The sequence below is a fragment of the Mastigoproctus giganteus genome, chromosome 1 (assembly GCF_048544385.1).
Source record: "Mastigoproctus giganteus isolate SK-2022 chromosome 1, ASM4854438v1, whole genome shotgun sequence".
In the NCBI taxonomy this organism is placed as follows: domain Eukaryota; kingdom Metazoa; phylum Arthropoda; class Arachnida; order Uropygi; family Thelyphonidae; genus Mastigoproctus; species Mastigoproctus giganteus.
The window spans coordinates 247,306,591-247,322,763 of record NC_143575.1 but is presented as its reverse complement, the minus strand read 5'-3'; the positions used below and the strand labels follow the sequence as shown (position 1 = coordinate 247,322,763).

At 35.3% G+C, this 16,173-nt stretch overlaps 1 protein-coding gene across 1 annotated transcript in view; it reads right to left on the bottom strand.

Moving 5' to 3' along the window:
• P58IPK (dnaJ homolog subfamily C member P58IPK) overlaps window positions 1-16,173 on the bottom strand; it is a 156,130-nt gene that overhangs the window by 19,074 nt on the left and 120,883 nt on the right. The window contains exon 9 of the mRNA XM_090385370.1: window positions 3,240-3,372. Coding sequence (XP_090241496.1) covers window positions 3,240-3,372 — 133 coding nt within the window. The remainder of the gene's footprint in view (window positions 1-3,239; window positions 3,373-16,173) is intronic.

Sequence of the window (16,173 nt, the reverse complement as noted above, 5' to 3'; positions counted from 1 at the left end):
TATCAAGTACAGCTTGGCTGGCATATCTGAGAAAATGTCTGTGACAACCTCAAGGACTGATAATTTTGTTTGTTATGTATGCAGTTGCTTCATATATATCCAAGAATACAATTTTAGTTTCTTCTGAAATGACACAACCCTTATATTTTTCCCAATTTGCTGCTTTAAATTTCCAATTTTACTTTGTGTGGTTATTGGTGCACTCCCTGTAATTAATTTACATACAATTGGATAGTGGCTAATATTATAGGGGTCACTTATGGTTGACCATTCAATGGCATTATATAATGCTAGCAATCAGAGAATAAGGGCAATTGCTGGACTTACTCCTGTGAGCAGGCGAACATGAGTATATGCATCTGTATGAACATGAGTATGTGCACCTTTTGGGAAATACTGGTGTGCAGTGTCCACCAGTTTGCATGAAATTCAAAAACTGGTTCTTCTATGTAGGTTTGTTCTCCCAAATCCATGCATTCCTTGCATATTGATTCTTTGTTTGTTTTGGAAGCCATAGTGGTGGTTTCTGGAAGAATACTAGAGCTTAGTGGGACTAGAGTAAGAATACTAGAACTTAGTGGGACTAGAGCAAGAATACTAGAGCTTAGTGTTTGCTTGGTTTGTCTGCTGTTCTTGTTGCTGTTTTGGTTTGAAAGGAGAGAACTGGTGCAGTCTGCTTTGGATATGTTCGGCAGTTCCAAAGACTTCCGTTTGTGATGATGTAGTAACGTATGATTTTTGAATCACAGCTGCATATTAATGTGAGCTTTGTAAAATAGGAGTGTGCTTTTTAGCTTCTTGATAGGTGACCTTGTGCTCCACATTATATTTCTGTATCTGCTGCCATCTTTTCCATATTTCACAGTCTTTGAAGAAGGCTAAATGGTTCTGCCTGCAGTTCAGACATCATAGGGGTTATTGACAGCATCGTGAGTGCACCTTTGATTCACAAGACAAACATACAGCTATTCCTCTGCATACTCTTTGCATTGGGTTTGGAATGTATGATTTTATACGAAGTATCAAATAACCTGCTTTCACTGTGCTTGGGAGAGTTGGTGAACTAAGTGTAAGGATTATGTTCCCAGTTGGAACAAATACACCATCTCTTTTAACTGAAATTCTTTTGGCTTGAATTACTTTCTGGTCTTTTAATTCTTGGTCTATTTCTTCTTCTGTGCTGTTTATTAAGTCCCATTACATTATTACCTCTTCTGAATAGTTCAAAGTCATTTGTGAAGTGACTTTGAATGGCATTCTCTCAAACACTGTGGCATTCATCAACAGTTCTGAGTGTCTGTAATTATTATTAGTAGTGGCATATGATGCAAGAAAATAAGCCTAATGTGAGGTTTCAACTAGCATATCTCCTGACTTCAATCTACAAACCATTTTAGGTGTTCTTGTTGTCACCAGGCACCTCGTATAACAAAGGGCAAGGGTTTATTGATTGGTTGCTCTTTCAGGAAATGCAAGATAAGGAAAGTAGGACTGTGGAGTTGGTTTGCATCAGTCCTTTATCTTTTTTGCACCAGGAGTGCAATTATTATCTTGTTTTCTGTCTGTTCGGTCCGAATCAGAGAGACCAGCTTGAGGTGGGTTTAAGTATTCCATGATTGCTCCATTTTGTCCCGAGAGAGTGTACTTCCTTCTCAGGTTACCAGCCCTGCCATGAGCAGTGCTCTTAATGACCAATCAGTTGGGAATTAGTGGATTAGTGATTAGTCTTGTTAGCGAACAAAAGAAATTAATAGAAGATGATTTTCCTTCTAAGTTACTGGTTACTTTCCCTTAGACTTCAGACCTTATTAGAGAGATATTTTATTTTAATGACTCTGAAATTATAGTACTATGTTCTATATGGAGCTCACTACAAAAAACAATAGAAGTTGCTTGGCACTCAGGGCACAGTGTGTGCATATCAGGGTCATATATTCACATTTAAAATAAACTTGGGAGCTTAATTCTTTTAACATACTGTATTCACTTGGATAAACTGTACTATTTTTTTTTTTCTCCCCAAAATCAGCACTTTTAAAGAGACACTTATAAGCTTCACCACAACTTAATTAGAAACTGGATTAAGTCACTGGACTTTAATCCAGTGACTTAATATTACTTACTTAATTAATAAGTTACTAGATTATCTAGATCCAATATAGGTATACAATTTGTTATGGCCAAGCAATGATGCTTTAATTTCTTTTATTAAATGTTACATCAATGCAAGCTTAAACAATCAATGTTACCACTGCAACTCAACTAAATAATGGAAATTATGATTCTGCTAGAATCATAATGGAAATGTATCATGCATAATTATTTGATTTCATTAGAACCATTCATTGATTCAAATATTTAAACAAACATGTTTTAATCAATGTATGTAACTGCATGAGGTTTGCTTACTCTGCATTGTTTTGATGTAATGATTTTGGTTAACTGTTTTGTGAGATTTGTATTTTGACTTTCTCTGAGTCAGTAGTTATCACATGGCATTCAGAGTTTTGTTTCTCATTTTATTTACTGAATTTTTCAAGTATTGTGTGTATTAAGATTTTCTGTGTTCTATATTTATGGAAGTGAAGTGATTTGTCACCCTGCTTAGAAGAACCTGGCTACATATGAACAACTTTCCATCCAGAAAGAAAAATGCCACAGGGATAAGAGTGTAAAAAGAGTAACACAAAAAGAGCTAACTCTGGAATACAGGATTTAAGAAAAACTGGAGAAATGTAATCAGGATATGAAATATTCTTGACCACAAGATTGTTTGTGATTCTTCTTATCTCAAATTGATACAAAGAAAGCCAGCATCAGCTTTAAAAAAAAAGCTTGGATAATAATGGTTCAGGGATTGGGATAGAGGATTGAGATATTATACAGGATTATTTAACAAGACATAAACACAAACATTACAAGAGAAGATAAATGGAATTGAATATCTTTTATTGAGTTGTTTGTGCTTAATTATATCAATGACTGAGAGAAAATTTTCTTTTCTTTTGTACTTAATGTACAGAATAAAAGCTGTAAGTTCCTAGCCCTTTAATCTCCATTCTACTGTATGATGGTTTTTGGTAGTTCTCTCCTCACATCTCCAAAAATCAACTACCAGCTACTAAAAATAGCAGCCATATATTGTTGCTTACTGCAGTTTTGTGAAAGTTTATATCTACAAAATCCTAAAAGTGACATGTTCAGATACTTTGTAACCAAAGTTAAGAAAAGTAACCTACCTCTTAACCCCTAGTATTTTATAGTAATCTCTTTTTTTTAATTGTTTCAGCAGCTTTTTAGCACGACTCTCTCCTTCTTTAGCCCTACTGGAGTTTTCGTCAATATTTAGGGCTCGCTGATAATCTTGTATGGCTGCAAACAAAAATTTAATAAAAAATTTAATTAGTTACAAAAGAGACAATTACTTTTAAAAACAGTTCTTTTTAGAAGAGGTTTACTCTAGCATTATGAAAGCAAGTTTATTATTTTGTTCAAATGTAATGATAACAATGCAGTGGTTCAATGAAGTACCCAAATCTGATAAATATATAAGGAATGTAGTTTTAGGAATATACAACAAAAGTAGTGGGTAGGGAAGCAAATATTGAAACAAAAGTGAAAGCAATTTCTTCAGAGTAAGGAATATTTGAATTAAAATTACTATACTAGTTCATTTTTAATCTTGTGTAGGTTGCATAGGGCAGATTTCTACTCCGGAATTTTTTTCACCTTTAATATGAAGTGCACCCTCCCCCTCAAAGCACTTTAAGCAAAAATATCAAGCAAAATATCAGCAAACTTCTGACATAAGAAAGTGACATCAAATCATTTAGAGAACCTATGGATCAAATTTCACTTAGATGAAATTTGACCCATAGCTTTCATGGTCGAGGCATGGTTACTGCTACTAGATAATCATTCAGAGAACCTTACCTTCTTGTTGACTTCTCTATTGGGAAACAGTACTTATAAAGTATTGTGAAGTTCTTCAGTTGTGAAAAACTTCACAATATGAGATGTATAATGATGCACCTTATTCTGATTTCAGTTTTTAACTAACTGGGTTCAGAAATGATGAATACTAACTTGTACAACAGTGAAAATTCTACCAGGGATTAAGGCATTATAGCCCTAAATATTTCATTAGTTAAAATTTGCATTAATCACAATGTGAATGAAGCACAGAATGAATTACTGTTTTACTTTAGGTAAGTGTGTTGTTAGATACTCATGGCATAATATGGTGTATATTGTTAAGTTCAAAGGTCGATACAAAGAACTCTATATAATAAGGAGATAAAAAGAAAAGACATACCTATTAATACAACTTGAGATTGGAATTATTTATAAGCAACAAACTGAATGAAATATGATATGTAATGTGATTATTTTTCTTTTAAGTTTCTGTCTTTGTTCCATGATTCACACCCCACTTATTTGAGGACAAAATGGCTACCAGGAGTGGGAACACATGTGATCATTGATGGAACATCCAAGCATTACATAACTTGAAAGAACTTCTGACAGTTTTTTCTTGTATGGAAACAAAATGCTGGAGAAGCAATCTCTTTAGAGATTAAAAAAAAAAAAAAAAGCAGAGAGTTTTTTTTACAGAGTAGAGTAGGAAATGGAAGTTCAGCAGAAATTAGCTGAATGCTTTAATCTTTTACACTGTAATTAATGCCAGAAAATGAATAAAACAGATCTGGCCCAAAATCCCAACAGTATCTGCTATATTGCAAAAATATACGAATTCAATATATTTATTAGTTTTTAGTAAGTAAAAATTTACCTTATTAGATCAGTTTTGTATAGAAAGAATATAAAAAATAACAAAAATTTTAATGACAAATAGCTTTCTCAATTTAAAGAAAGGGGGTGCTTTTACCAAGAAAGGCTTAAATTCTGCAAATTGCAGTGCCTGTAGAGTAGGAGATCTGGTTGAGGTGTATGCCTTGAATGGGTTGAGTAAGCTGAATGCTGATGGGATTCTTCCTCTTGCTCAGATTAAGAACCTGAGGGAGCATAGCTTCAAACTGAGGAACAACAACTGTAGAATGGATGTGCGGAAGTTTGCCTTTAGTCAGTGGGTGGTTGATTGGTGGAACAGACTTCCATCTTTTGTTGTTGATAGACTAAATAAATTTAAGGCTGAGTTGGACAGGCATTTGGAACGAATGGAGAGGTAAAATGGGAGGTTTTTTTTTTTTTTTTTGTGATGCGCATAAGCTTGCATCATATGCCTCTACTAATACTAATCACCTGGCATGTATGGCAGTTACTATAATAGCATTTTAATCTGTGTTAAGAACCATTAGGCAATTTGACTGCAGATGAAGATTAAGTTATTAAGGCAGGGTTTTCAAACCCAATAAAGACATATATTTTTACAGCCAAAATTTAAAACTTCAGGTATAGTGTGCCTTTTACATCCAGTAAAACTTTAAACCCTTTACAAAAATAAATAAATAGAGCCAAATATTCATTAGACTTTTTCTACACTTACAGTTAAGATGTGCACCATTTTAAATATGAATGTTATTTGCATGTAAAATAACCAAATAAAACTAACTGCAAGAATATTATTACATTTTTTGAATTACATTGAAACTCACAATAGCTGTCATAGTTCTTTTTACAGATTACACAAAAATAATTTTCTTTCAAAGAATGCAGTTTTTTAAAATTTCCTTTTACTTATTAGCAATCATCATCAGCCATTTATTCACTGCAGGATAAAGGCCTCTCCAGCAACTTTCCAGTTTCTTCTGTTTTGTGCAATGGCCATCCATTTACTCACCACGAATTCTTGAATTTCATCTTTCCATTTCCGCTGTTGTCTTCGAGCTCCTTTTGGGTACCATTCTGTTATGTCTTTGAGCTGACAGAATGTCTTGCCCAAGTCCATTCAGTTCTTTAGTTTTGATAAGAATGTTCTTTACCTGAGTTTGTTGCCTAATCCATATGTTTCTCTTCTTATCCAAAAGTAATTCCTAATATAATTTGTACCATTCTTCCCTGAGTAGTTTTCGCTTCTATTCCATTCTTTTGGTGAGTGCCCAAATTTCACTTCCATAAGTCATGGTGAGTGCTCAAGTTTCACTTCCATAAGTCATGGTGAGAAGTATATACTGGTACATTATTTTACGTTTCAGACAAATTGGGATATTGCTCCTCATTATGTGACTATATTTCCAGAATGCTATCCACCTGAAATTTATTCTTCTTGACTTCCAGCCATTTATCATTATTACAGCTAATGACTGTCCAAGATAAGTATATAAAATCCACCATTTCAATTTCTGCTCTTTCAATGATTGTATTCCTTTTTGTGGCATACTTGTTCATCATTACTTTTGTTTTAACCATATTCATCTTTAGTTTGAAATCTTTACTAATTGTGAATAACTGATTAAGATTTTCCTCTAATCCTTTGGGATCATGGCTTATGACCAACTATGTCATTTGCAAATCATAAATGGTTTAGGTACTATCCATTCACATTGACTCCTTTCTGTGACCAGATCATTCTTCTGAAAGCTTCAAGGGCAGCAGTAAACAACTTCAGAGATAGTGTCTCCTCATCAAACTCCTTTCTCAATTTTAAATTTGCTGTCTTTGTCTACTCTAATAAAGGAGGTACCGTTATCATATATTTTCTTCAAAATCATAATGTATGGAATATCTATGCCTTGTTTTTCCAGTGCCCAAAACATTGTCTTATGCTGTATGGAGTCAAATGCCTTTTCATAATCCACAAATGCTAGGCATAATGGCATTTTATTTCATTTGCTTTCTCCAATAGCTGTGATATTAAGTGAAAGTGATCCATTGTTGAGAATCCTGTCCTAAAGCTAGCTTGCTCTTTCGGTTGGTTCTCATCAAGTATGGAGTCATGATGTAATGACATGAAGTCTGTTAGTAATGAACCTTGTGAACAACTTGTAGATGTGGGACAGTTCCAGTACATACTGCTTTTTCTCCTCTTCTGTTATCTCAAAGACATTCGCATTATTTACTCAAGTCAGTTTTTCTTTCTTTTCTTACATCTATATCAAGTGTGCATCTTATCATTCTGTGATCACTTCCAACATTTACCTTTCAGCACAGTAACATCGTTCACAATATATCTTCTGTTAGTCAGGATGAAGTCAATTGCATTAGTCGTTAATCCATTTGGGCTGTTCCAGGACTGCTTTCTGTTCACCTTTTCTTGAAAAAAAGTGTTCATTACTGACATTCCTTGAGATTCTGCAAATTCCACAAGTTTTTCACCTATTTCGTTCCTTTCACCAATTCCAAAATTTCCATTTCTGTGCTGTTTTGTCTCTTTCCAACCCTAGCATTGAAGTCCCTCATAATAATGATGTAGTGAGTTTTCTGCTCATCCAGCAGTCTCAATTTTGGTGTACATTTCTTCAACCTCTTCATCATGATGTCTCGATGTTGGTGCATATATCGTTATAACCTTTAGTTTGTATCTCTTAGAAATCCTGAGTAGTAGTCTTCACATCCTTAGTGATGTACTTTTGAATTCTAAAATGTTGTTTTTTAATATCTTTATAGACCAGAAAGCCAACTCTACCTTCACTCTTTTCACTGTTTCCATTGGTGTACAGATTTCCACTTGATAAACTTGATTCATTTCTTCTTCTTCTTCTTGTTTCGGCAAAGCCAATGATATTCCAATTCACATTTTCTAATTCCTTTTCCAGCTCTAATATTCTGTCTTCACCAATGAGTGATCTTACATTGTAAGAAGTTCAGTTTCTGTGCATGGCAGCCTGGTCCTACCAAGAGATTCTCTGCACCCTCTACTTCCACACTCTGATCTTCTCGCTGCTGTAGGAGGGAGAGTGAAACCTGCTGGGGACTGAGGGCCATTTGTTTCATTGTGTTGTCAGATTTAATAAGGTGCTGGAGGATTTGATCTTTTCCTTTGCATACTGACCAGGCATCTTGAAGAGAACCACTCTACTACATGTTTGTTGCCACCAAAGTGATGTAACATGGCTTACCAACAAAGTGTGCATGAGTTCTTAGCAATAAAGGTAATTAAATTCCAAACTTGCTAAGTTGGCCACTGGTGAGCCTAAATTCATTTCACTTTTTCCAATGCCACATGAAAGAATTGCTGCTTATGAAAGTCTTGATAACAAAATATCTTACCTTGCAAAATCTTGCACCGGCTATATTCTGTTTCATAATTTTATTACTTTCATTTATAGAAATGAATTATCAGAAAGGGTTCATTGAAGTGAAAGTGAATGATAGTTTTTAAGCCTTGTAAATTCATCAAATATCAATTCTTAATGAGTATTTACTTTATATATATTATAGCTGCAACTTACCATGCTTTAAACAGATATGTTGCTCCCTAAGAATGCAAACATTTATTTCATTAAGGGGTTTTAAACGAACAACACTTATACTGAAATCAGCCTTTAAAGTTATCCTCACTATTTTATATATTCTATTATATTGCCATATGTAACCAGCTAACATAACTTGACTCTGTAAAGGTCAGTAAATGAGTGAATATCTTTTTCTTTAGTGAGGTAATGACATATCTACCAATTAGAATATACACACAGTTTTAAAAATTAAAACTACTTTTAATAAGGAACGAATACTTCATCAAAACAAAGTATTTTTTCTTTAGAAAAAAAGGAGCAAACTACATCTAAGAAAGTAACAAAAGAGAACACAGAAATCATTTCTAAAATAGTTCAATTTCTCCTTTGCATTAACAAAGTTCATAGTTTCTTGAGAAAGTTTCCTTTTTGAATAAAAAGATTTGCAAAGTAAGTAACTGTCTCTATGACACAAGTCTAATCAACATCGCGTGAATTTTTATTTTTAACAAGTTAAAGACAAAGGTGGCATATTCATTTTCTGTTAACACTAGAACTGCTGTCTAGCAAAAATACCTGAAACTGCCATTGTCAGTCATTTTGACTGCTATGCATAAAATAGACTTTTATATTGGGGGATGCAGAACTGGAATTTGGGGAGTACAACATCTACAGAAAGGATAGACAGGATAGGAAGGGGGGAGGGGTTATGCTATCAGTTAAGAAACACATAAAAACCAAGGAAGTGAAGCCAGTCGACATCGCTGGACAGTGCAGTGTTGAGTCAGTTTGGTGTGACATAAGCATTGGGAGATCAAAATTGAGAGTAGGAGTGTATTATAGGCCTAATGACTCTGATGAGTATAATAAGGAACTGTACAGGGAAATAGAGTGGGCCAGTAAATCAGAGTGTCTTATAATGGGAGATTTTAATTTCCCAGATATTGACTGGAATTTGGGGGCTGGTTACTCACACACTAGCAGGGCTTTTGTGGATTTATTGGATGATTGTTTTCTACATCAGCATGTTCGGGAGGCAACTAGAGGGAGTAATACTCTTGATTTGATTATCAGCAGTGATTCTTCATGCATTAAGAATCTGCAGATAAATGAACCACTAGGTGGCAGTGATCACAGTGTGCTGAAGTGGGATTTACTGAAATAGGTAACTACCATTAGGGGTAAAGGGAAGGGTTATTGCTTCCGTAAAGGCGACTACGATGAACTGAGACAGTATTTAAATTCTATACAGTGGTACCAACTGATGATGTTACCAACAGCAAATTCAAAATGGGAAGCATTCAAAGAACTTATCTTGGAAGCTACTAGGCTTTACATACCAACTAAGAAATATTGTTCAAGGTTTAGGCCAAAATGGATGTCAGATGAACTAATGAGGCATATGGCAGAGAAGAAAAATGCATGGGATACTTACAAATTAACACATGACACAGAAGCCTATGATAGATACAAGTTGATATGCAACCAAGTTACAAAGGAGGTTAGGCAGGCGAAGGCAGATTACGAGAAATCCTTGGCAAGGGATGCAAAGAAAAACAGCAAAGAGTTCTTTACTTATGTAAACTCTAGAAGGAAGGGGATGAATCAGATTGGTCCACTTGATATTGATGGGTCAACTGTTGATGATCCTGCTCAGGTAGCTAACAAACTAAATGAATATTTTGCATCGACATTCACACATGAGGAGTTATTCAGCAAGGGGAATGCCAGAGGTGTATTCAACTCTAGCAGTAAGCTACAGAATCTTGAAATAACTGGGAGTAAAGTGGAGGAGAAACTGTTGAAGATAAACACAAGAAAGGCACCCGGGGTGGATGGGATCTATCCAGTTATATTAAAGGAGGCAGCAAAGGAAGTAAGCAAACCCTTAGCCATAATTATGAGAGCTTCCTTGGACTCAGGGGAGGTACCCATAGACTGGAAATGTGCAAATGTGACCCCAATTCACAAAGGAGGATCAAAGGCTGACACAAGTAATTATAGACCTGTGAGCTTAACTTCTGTTCCAGGAAAATTAATGGAGGCACTGGTTAAAGAAGCACTGCAGGATCATTTAGACAAGACTTCAGTTATAGCTCAGACACAGCATGGTTTTGTTAAGGGGAAGTCTTGCCTAACCAACTTGATTGGATACTATGATGCAGTCACAAAAGAACTGGATGCAGGGAATAACTTTGATATTATATACTTGGATCTTAGAAAGGCTTTTGATACTGTTGCACATGGAAGACTGCTGCACAAATTGGAGCAGTGTGACACAAATTGGAGCAGTGTAATCAATGGACACTGCTCATCGTGGACTAATGTTATTAGTGGAGTCCCTCAGGGCTCAGTGTTGGGTCCATTATTGTTTTCTGTATTTATAAATTATATTGATGATGGTATATCAAGCTTAATGTCCAAGTTTGCAGATGATACAAAGGTTGGCAGGGTTGTCAAGGACACTACTGACACTATGCTGCTGCAACAGGATCTGGAAAGGTTGAGCAGATGGGCTGAGAGGTGGCAAATGAAGTTTAACATTGACAAATGTAAAGTACTACACATGGGAAAAAGCAACCCCAGAGCAACGTATCAACTCTGTGGTACTACACTGACAGTGGTAGAGAATGAAAGGGACTTGGGGGTGATTGTGCAGGCAGATATGAAGTTCTCTGAGCAGTGCAGACGGGCTGCAAGAGTAGCTCATGGAGTATTGTCAATGATATACAGGAATTTTTCCAGCAGGGATAAGGAGGTGATTATTCCATTGTATAAGGCAATGGTCAGGCCACACCTAGAGTACTGTATACAGGTCTGGAGGCCTCATTTCAAGAAGGATGTAGAGCTGCTGGAACGAGTACAGAGAAGGGCAACAAGATTAGTGAATGGAACAAAGGGGTGCTCTTACGAAGAAAGGCTTAAGTTTTGCAAATTACAGTGTCTGGAGACTAGGCACCAGCGAGGTGATCTGATAGAGGTGTATAAAGCCTTGAATGGTTTAAGCATGCTCAATGCTGATGGGATTCTTCCTCTAGCTCAGAAAAATCACCTGAGAGGGCATAAATTCAAATTGAGGAAAGACAGATGTAGGATAGACGTGCGGAAATTTGCCTTTAGCCAGCGGGTGGTTGGTTGGTGGAACAGACTGCCATCCCTTGTGGTGGAGGTTGATAGCCTAAATAAGTTTAAGGCTCAGCTGGACAGGTATTTTGAACGAACAGAGGGGTGAAGTGGAAGTGGGTTTTTTTTTTTGGCTGATGCTGCATAAGCTTGCTTTCTTGCATCAAATGCCTCTACTAATGCTAATGCTATTATAATATGATATAAATTGACTCTTGATTTTTAAGGAGTCCTTATGTGCTGTAATGTAATAACTAGATCGTATGTATAGCTTAGCTTAATTTTCAGCACTCACTAATTTTCAGAGGTGAGTGCTGAAAATTAAGCTAAGCTATACATACGATCTATGATATAAAGGAACTGGCAACAGTAAGTTTATTATAATGTGATATAAAATAACTGGTAACAGTAAGTTTATTATAATGTGATATAAAATAACTGGCAACATAAGCATAATTATGGTACTTATTGTGCTTATGGTAATACACATAAAAGTAGTATTTCTAAGCAAAAAATTGAAAACAATGCTTTGTCTAGGAAATAAACTGAAGTTTAAAAATTAATTTGCACAATTTAAACAAATGACGTTTTTCAACAGTTCCTGTACACTTTCCGCATACATACTTTTTATGCACAGTGCATATTTCTGTAGTTTTGTTTGTCTTGCATTGCCTAATTTAGCATTGATGCCTTTTGAAGGGTTTGACATTGCTGCTATTGTTACTGGTTTGAGCTGCAACTTTCTGTGAATCTATATATTCGTTTCTGAGTTCTTCAGCTAAGTTCAATATAAAATGTCTACTCTTTATAAATTTCCCTATCGCTTCTTTATAAATAATCCAAGCACTGATCACTGCAATGTCTAATATTATAAAAGAAGTAAACCAACCATCCATGTAAACCTGCTTTTTTGAATATTTTTTTAGACAATTGGTCTAAAACATCAACCCCGTACTAAGTAATGGCACAAAGAAGAAGCCTGACACAGTATTATATTATAATACTGTGTCAGGCTTCATACAAGTGTTGCAATAAGTAATGGCACAAAGAAGCCTTCATACAAGTGTTGCAATAAGTAATGGCACAAAGAAGCCTGACACAGTATTATAATATAATACTGTGTCAGGAGACACAGTATTATTAAAAAACCCTGACACAGTATTATAATATAATACTGTGTCAGGCTTCTTTGTGCCATTACTTATTGCAACACTTGTATGAAGTGTACTCAACTCGAGATTATGACATTTTTATTTGCTTTGGCCTGATAATTATGTGTAATCAAGTTCTTAAATGGACATAGACTATTATTATTCTTCAACTGTCTTTGTGCTTTGATTTCGGTGCAGTTCTGTATGTTTTGTCATTGAAGTAGCTACAAATAAAGTAAATGCATATAAAGGAAACACAGAATCCACACACACACACACACACACACACACACACACACACACACACACACACACACACACACACACACACACACACACACACTTCATCTTGCATAAGGAGATGGCCCAGGGTTATTGTGAATTATGTTCCTTTGTAGTGCATATCCAGCTGAAGGACACCAAATTTTATAATTTTCCATATGCATTCAGATTTTGAAGTATGTTTGCTGCCCACTGATAGACACATATAGTTTTTATGTTTATGATTACAGCTATACCATCTACAACACCAATTGATGTATAAGGATCAGAAGTATTATTTTCAATATTACTAGATTTCTCACCTCTTTCATTAGGAATCCAATCATCACTTTCTTCTCTAAAATGATCTCCACTCTCTTCTCCACTCATTTTCTGATCCCTCTAGCCATTTTTGAATCTGGTCTTGGGTGAGATTGCCAATCAAACCAGTTTGATTTGAGTTACTAAAATGGCATGGCACAGCAAAGTAAGTAGGGCTTATCAGATGTCAATTGAAACAGACATTAAAGAGCAAAATTGAGACCACACATTAGAGTGCTTCCACCAGTTGTGAATAAAAATAGGACAAACTATCGTAGAAAAATAGGATGTAGTATCCAAAGATATAGGAAAATACAGGACAAAATATAGAAAGATATATAAAGAATAATGAAAACCTTGATCTTGATGCATACTAATAGTCAGAGAATAAGGAATACAAGAGATTTTTAAAAAATCTTTTCATGTAAAAATATGAATTGTACTTTTTGAGCATTTTTATCCTATAACTAATCATTTAAATATCTAATTTCTGCAGTGATTTGTTACTTTTCCCTATATCTGCTATTCCCTGTATCAGCAAAGGATGCAAAGAAGAACAGCAAAGAGTTCTTACTTATGTAAACTGTAGAAGGGGATTAATCAGATTGGTCCACTTGATATTGATGGTTCTACTGTTGATGATCCTGCTCAGGTAGCTAGCAAACTGAACAAGTATTTTTCATCTAATTTACACATGGAGTTATTCAGGGAGAGGGAGGGGAATGCCAGAGGTGTATTAAACTCTAGCAGTGAGCTAAATAATTTTGTAATAACTGAGAGTAAAGTGGAGGGGGAAACTGTTGAAGATAAACATAAGAAAGGCACTAGGGTGGATGGAATCCATCCAGTTGTATTAAAGACGGCAGCAAAGGAAGTAAGCAAACCTTTAGCCATAATTATGAGAGCTTCCTTGGATTCAGGGGAAGTACCCATGGGCTGGAGATGTTCAAATGTGACCCCAATTCACAAAGGAGAATTAAAGAGTGACACAAGTAATTACAGATCTGTTTAACTTCTGTTCGGGGATATTAATGGAGGCACTGGTTAAAGAAGCACTGCAGGATCATGTAGACAAGACTTCAGTTATAGTTCAGACACAGCATGGGTTTGTTAAGGGGAAGTCTTGTCTGACCAATTTGATTGGATAGCACGATGTGGTCACAAAGGAACTGGATGCAAAGAATAATTTTGATATCATATACTTGGATCTTAGGAAGGCTTTTGATACTGTTGCACATGGAAGACTGCTGTACAAATTGGAGCAGTGTGGCACTGGAGGCAAATTGCTGCTATGGATAAAGAGATGGTTGAGTGGGAGAAGACAGAGTGGTAATCAATGGACACTGCTTTTCGTGGACTAATGTTATTAGTGGCATCTCCATGGTTCGGTATTGGGTCCATTGTTGTTATATCAGGCTTAATGTCTAAGTTTGCAGATGATACGACGGTTGGCAGGGTTGTTAATGACACTAATGACAGTACACTACTTCAAGAGGATTTAGAAACATTGAGCAAATGGTCTGAGAGGTGGCAACTGAAGTTTAACATTGACAAACTCAAAGTACTGCATATGGATAGCAGTAACCTCAGAGTAATGTATCAACTGTGTGTACTACACTCAGGGTGGTAGAGAATGAAAAGGAAATGGAGGTAATTATGCAGTCAGATATGAACTTTTCTGAGTGGTACAGATGGTCTGCAAGAGTAACTCATGGTGTCTTGTCAATGATATACAGGAATTTTTCTAGCAGCAGGGATAAGGAAGTGATTATCCCCTTGTATAAGGCAATGGTCAAGCCACACCTTGAGAACTGTATACAGCAGTGGTCTCCAAACTTTTTTGGTGGTGCACCCCGGAATAAAAATTAAATATATACGTTTAATATTTTTTAAATTTATAAATCATTTATATGGAAGGCATTATATCTAAAATCACATATAATTTTAAAAGATCACAAAAAAAAAATACAAACAAAATTAAATTGAAGTTCAAGCACAAAATGATATGAAATCATTAATGTAACAAATGTAGTAAATGTAATGCAATACTATTTGTCTTATTTACAAATAACTTACATAGGAAATATATTTGTAAAATAATAAGGAGTTTACCTCAATATAGTACGTAGAACACTTCCGTATGATACTCTCCAGAAATTAAAACGAAAAATCAAAAACTTACATTAGAGTAAAAAATAAATAATTAAAAACCAATTTAACACAATTCAAATCAATTTAACACAATTAAAAATCAATTTAATGCAATTAAAAATTAAAAAGAATCTAATGAAAATATTCAAAACGATTTTCCTTCCTGAAGCTGACAACGCTTTTTGACCATATGTTGTAATCATAGGAATGAAAATTACCGAATAGAGTTGAACCTGAAACTTTACTACACCAACCAACAATAGTAATATCAAAAAATACTTTATTTCTGTCCCATATGTTGAACAGTGGCACAAACAGCTTAATAGATTCTTTAAAGATACCGAATTTAAAATTGTGGCCAGGCTGATACGGAAATTACACATTATACTGAACAATTGCTCGGTTCTTTCCGTGTTTGCAACACAAATTAATGATGTGGTATACAACATTTCTTGCAGTGATTGCAACTTGTCTTACCAAGGTTCGACGCTGTGGGGGGCAGATTTTTCTTATTTTACCCTTTTTTTATTTATTTATTTATTTATTATTATCTCCTTTTGTCTTATTATACATTTAACTCAGGTTTTCTGATGTGCCCTCACACCTACAAGACCCACTCTTTGCCACCTGACTGCTATGCTCTGCAATTATCACAGAAGATTCTCAAGCTCTTGAGGGTAATTTCCATTGCTTCCCCTTAATCAGAGACCAGGTCTCTCTCACCTAATTGCAGGAGAGCAAGCTCTTAACTAACAGGACTCAAGAGAAAACAAAACATGAAATTTATTACATGCACATATACAAAATTATAT